At 47.0% G+C, this 4192-nt stretch overlaps 1 protein-coding gene across 1 annotated transcript; it reads right to left on the reverse strand.

Moving 5' to 3' along the window:
* Nucleotides 1-271: 271 nt before the first annotated feature.
* LOC119311820 (beta-glucosidase BoGH3B-like) lies at nucleotides 272-3797 on the reverse strand. The gene is made up of 10 exons (XM_037587527.1): nucleotides 3709-3797; nucleotides 3210-3447; nucleotides 2909-3113; nucleotides 2664-2754; nucleotides 2407-2549; nucleotides 2021-2264; nucleotides 1811-1915; nucleotides 1251-1433; nucleotides 959-1163; nucleotides 272-851 (listed from the first exon to the last, which is right to left on the reverse strand). The coding sequence occupies exons 2-10, from the start codon at nucleotides 3424-3426 to the stop codon at nucleotides 370-372; spliced, it is 1875 nt and encodes a 624-aa protein (XP_037443424.1). The 5' UTR covers nucleotides 3427-3447; nucleotides 3709-3797; the 3' UTR covers nucleotides 272-369.
* Nucleotides 3798-4192: the final 395 nt, after the last annotated feature.

Below are 4192 nucleotides of genomic sequence, written 5' to 3' on the forward strand. Positions count from 1 at the left end.
TAGGCGCGCCGGAAGCAGTGCGCCAAATCTCGCGCGCGACCGCCCGCTTTCTCGCGCGCTAGTTTCCCACCTCCGCTGGAGCGCGCGAAAACGTCCCACGCGCGCTATAGTGCCAAATTACCCCGCGTGCGCGTTTTTTAGCGCCGCCGTTGAAGATGCTCTTAAAGGGCTGGGGCGTTGTTTGTCACCTGCTCTCTGATGGGAGGATGTCGAAGAAAGCGCTAGATTTTGTAGCACAACACAACTAACACCACAACAGCCGGAAGAATACATCGCTCTTTTATTGCAAACAAATCAACCACAAACGCAATGTATCCCATCTCTCACAGTCCAACCGAGATACATTTCATCTCGGTCAACTCATCCAACTCACTTCTTGGCCTCCGTGGTGAGGCCATACCCGAAGGGGAACAGCGGGTCGTAGTGCTTGTCGCCGACGTTCATCGGCAGCTGGTCCACCGACTTGAACCACGTCCTCGCCAGCTTCCCGGTGAACCCGTAGTCGCCGAACAAAACGTCGGCCACGCCCTGCCCCTCAGTGCCGGGCAGCCACGCGGCGACGAACGCGTCCATGGCGCCGATGTATGGCTCCACCACCAGCGGCCTGCCGGAAATGAGGACCACCACGCACTTGACACTCTTGCAGACGGTCTGGATCACCGAGGGTCCGGGGGCAGGGATCGTCAAGTTCAGGCTGTCGCCGAACGTCTCAGCATAGGGCGGCTCGCCGATAACCACAACCGCGTAGTCGTAGTTGCCGCTGTCCACGGCGGCGCTGTCCGGGTTCTCCGAGAAGACCACCTGCGTGCTGGGGTCGACGGTGGACTTGATCGCCGAAAGGATGGTCGTCCCTGCATGCGTTTCATCACACAATTCCATGAAAATTTTGTTTCATTTATTGATGACGTCGCTACAAGTCAGGAGTATTAGACGCAATGAAACAAGGGACACCATTTACCAGTAGTATTATCGTTGCCGGTCAATCCTTGCCATGTGATCGTCCATCCTCCACATTGGTTGCCTAAGTTGTCGGCGTGGCTTCCAGCGACGAGGACCTTACCGGCCTTCTTCGGGAGAGGCAACAACGTAGTGTAGGCAGATTTTCCATTTTTCAGCAACACCAATGATTTCCTTACGGCTTCCCGAGCGATTTCTCGGTGTTCCTACCAAAGGGAATGAATTTACAGTAAGAAATTTATATTTTGAAGAATGAACTGTGAGAGAAAGAAAGTATCTTGTCCGGAACTAACTTGCTTTCCGAGCTCGCCAGCGAGGCTTGGATCGGCATAAGGGTTCTCAAACAGACCCATGGTGAACTTAACCCGAAGAATCCTGTAGACAGCATCGTCGATTCTGCTCATGGGGATAATGTTGTTCTTAACTTGGGATGTCAATTCATCGATGAATTCCGTGTAGGCAAAAGGAACCATGATCTGCAAAACAACACATGCCAAATACCTTTTAACCAAAATATAAATGTTGGGGTATTGAAGAGAGAGAGAGAGAGAGAGAGAGAGAGAGAGAGAGAGAGAGAGAGAGAGAGAGAGAGAGAGAGAGAGAGAGGGTGAAGTCTATTGATATGTTTTCTCATATTTTAATTTGTATCTTAAAGTTAACTTGTTTTTTTATGATTATGTGTACTTATATTACAAATAGCTAGTGAAGAAAATGTCACATTTGTATTAGCTGCAGATGAGATAACAATTGTCAAGAATGTATCATAACCAGACAAGGAACATACTTTATCATGCAGCTCATGCTAGCTATTAACTCAACTTTGGTCGATGAAAGGTGATTGCACTTTGCTTACCATGTCAATACCTGCACCAACTCCGGCCTCAATTGAATAAGAATAGTTCAGGTGTTGGGGAGTAGTAATCCGATCAATGCCTTCCCAGTCTGAAATCACAAAACCCTATATACACAAAATACCAAGAGATTAATGACATGAGTATCTCTTAATAGTGAAGAAGAAAAACAAATACAGAGATCAATCTTTTGCCAGTCATGAGAAACATACCCTAAATTTGAGCTTGTTCTTGAGGAAATCAGTGATTAGGTGATGGTTAGCGTGCATTTTCGTTCCGTTCCAACTGTTGTATGAGACCATAATAGTGGAGACCCCTCTTATGATAGAATTATAATAAGCAGGCATATGAATAGTCATCATCCCATTGTTGTCTATGACGGTATTGCCCTCGTTGATCCCCATAAACGTACCACCATCACCAACATAGTGCTTTGCACATGCGGCAACTTTCTTACTGCAGAGGGTATCGAAGCGATGACAAAGTTAGTCACATCTCTTAATGTAACATTACTTTCCCATTTTCACGTCAGGGTATAAGACCATAAATAATGGAAAAGAATATTTGATACTATATCTTTTAGATGTATATTATATACCTTCCACCAACATATGGTCTTCCCTTGATATCTGATGGATCATCGCCTTGCAAGCCAGAGATAATTGTGGTCATTGAACGGACAACATTTGGGTCTTCACTGTAGCTTTCATAGCAGCGTCCCCACCTTGGGTCTCTACAAACCTGATCATAAACAAATAAATGAGTAAGTAAGAACATTAAATCTTTACCATATTTCTTAAAAAAATGTTTGTCATGCAGACCAACTGTTCAACACCCAAGAATATTATCCATTACCGCAATACACGGAGCAAAGACGTATGGAATCCCGGTAGCTCTAACTTCAAGAGCAGTTGCTTCTCCTATCCTCTTCACCAACTCAGGGTCCCTGGAAGACCGGGACACGTTAACAATATATATAGACGGGGAATTAACATATGCATCGCACTGTGTTCTTCTCTTCTTGTGGAAATTTGTCACAACCTATCGATGTAATACACGAAATGTAATCTGTCATATCAAAAATCAAGAGAAATTCACACCTGGTAGCTCCGAGGCCAACGTTATGGGGGAAGACGGTGGCTTTGTAGACGTTATTGTGACCATGCACAGCATCAATACCGTAGATAATCGGAATACCCAGGCGGGTGGACATGGCGTCCTTTTGCATTTCGTTCACCATCGACTGCCAAGCCGCAACGGATGCCTTGGAAGAAGGCACGCTGCCTCCACCACTCAGCACGCTGCCTGCATCACAGCATGCGCACCAACGTCACACACAAGCTCTGCATTCCTTCACCATATTTTGCTACGTATTCAGCGTGAGAGAGGGATATGGCTTACCTATGAAGTACTTGGATAGCACCCCCGTCGTGGCGTTCTCCCTCTCGATCTGCGTCATCTGGCCGATCTTCTCCGCGAGGGTCATCCGGCCGAGCAGGTCCTTGATGCGAACGCCAATCGACTGCTTCGGGTCCTTGTACTTGAGATATTCTGCTCTCCCCAACACCGCCAAGCAGAACATGAGGAGAACAAAGGTGGCCTTGTGCACGCTCCCCATCTTGTCCGACTATATGTAGACCTGAGTAAAGGGATGCTAATCATGTGAATTGTGAATAAACATTCGATGAATCTAGTATATGCAGCAAAGAAAAATCAGTTACGGGCTATTTGCAGTGAGAGGTTCCTCTGTTGGTGACATCAAGTTACTGACTAAGTTGACAGAGAACAACCAAAGCTCAGAGACTACACGGCAACACTGTATGTGTGTGCATACCACAAAACTAGAAACTAGCAATGGAATTTGTATGCGGTGCACAACGCAAGCGCGAGAAACCGATACCTTCTCGCAACAGCCGGATGAACTCGGCAGCCTTGGAGCTGCCTCTAATGGTGGCTGCCTTAGAGAGAATGATGAGAAGGGCGAGCGAGCTAGAGCGTGTCCTGCCATGAAAGGAAACACCGGCTCCTTTTATAGCCCGGCCAGTGGGTAGTCTAACGTACACACGAGGATCGCAAGGCGGCAAAAAAGAAGCGAAAGAAATCATCGGATCTGATTCGAACGAGTGGATCTCACGCCTATCAGCTACTGGCTCCGAGATCTCTGCATCCACATTAATTGCTCGGGTTACTGCAACACCACTATGATGACCTCGAGAGGATCGACGGGTCTCTATCAATATGGAACTATGGACGAGATCGTTGACTAACTAGTCGTTATTCCCGGTTGATGCTGACAACGCTCACAGAGTGTACACACAGCATAGCACAGTTCATGCTGAAAATAGTTATCAGTAATACAGTGTGATGACAGAGAATCTCTTACC

Source organism: Triticum dicoccoides, chromosome 5B (assembly GCF_002162155.2).
Source record: "Triticum dicoccoides isolate Atlit2015 ecotype Zavitan chromosome 5B, WEW_v2.0, whole genome shotgun sequence".
NCBI classification, from domain to species: domain Eukaryota; kingdom Viridiplantae; phylum Streptophyta; class Magnoliopsida; order Poales; family Poaceae; genus Triticum; species Triticum dicoccoides.

What these genes read in the sequence shown, in the direction of transcription:
- LOC119311820 (XM_037587527.1), bottom strand. Translation starts at nt 3,426, where the DNA reads ATGGGGAGCGTGCACAAGGCCACCTTTGTTCTCCTCATGTTCTGCTTG. An exon ending in TTGGTGCAGGTATTGACATG is followed by an intron (nt 1,434 to 1,810) that starts GTAAGCAAAGTG and finishes GTTGTTTTGCAG; the next exon opens with ATCATGGTTCCTTTTGCCTA. An exon ending in CTGGCGAGCTCGGAAAGCAA is followed by an intron (nt 1,164 to 1,250) that starts GTTAGTTCCGGA and finishes TCCCTTTGGTAG; the next exon opens with GAACACCGAGAAATCGCTCG.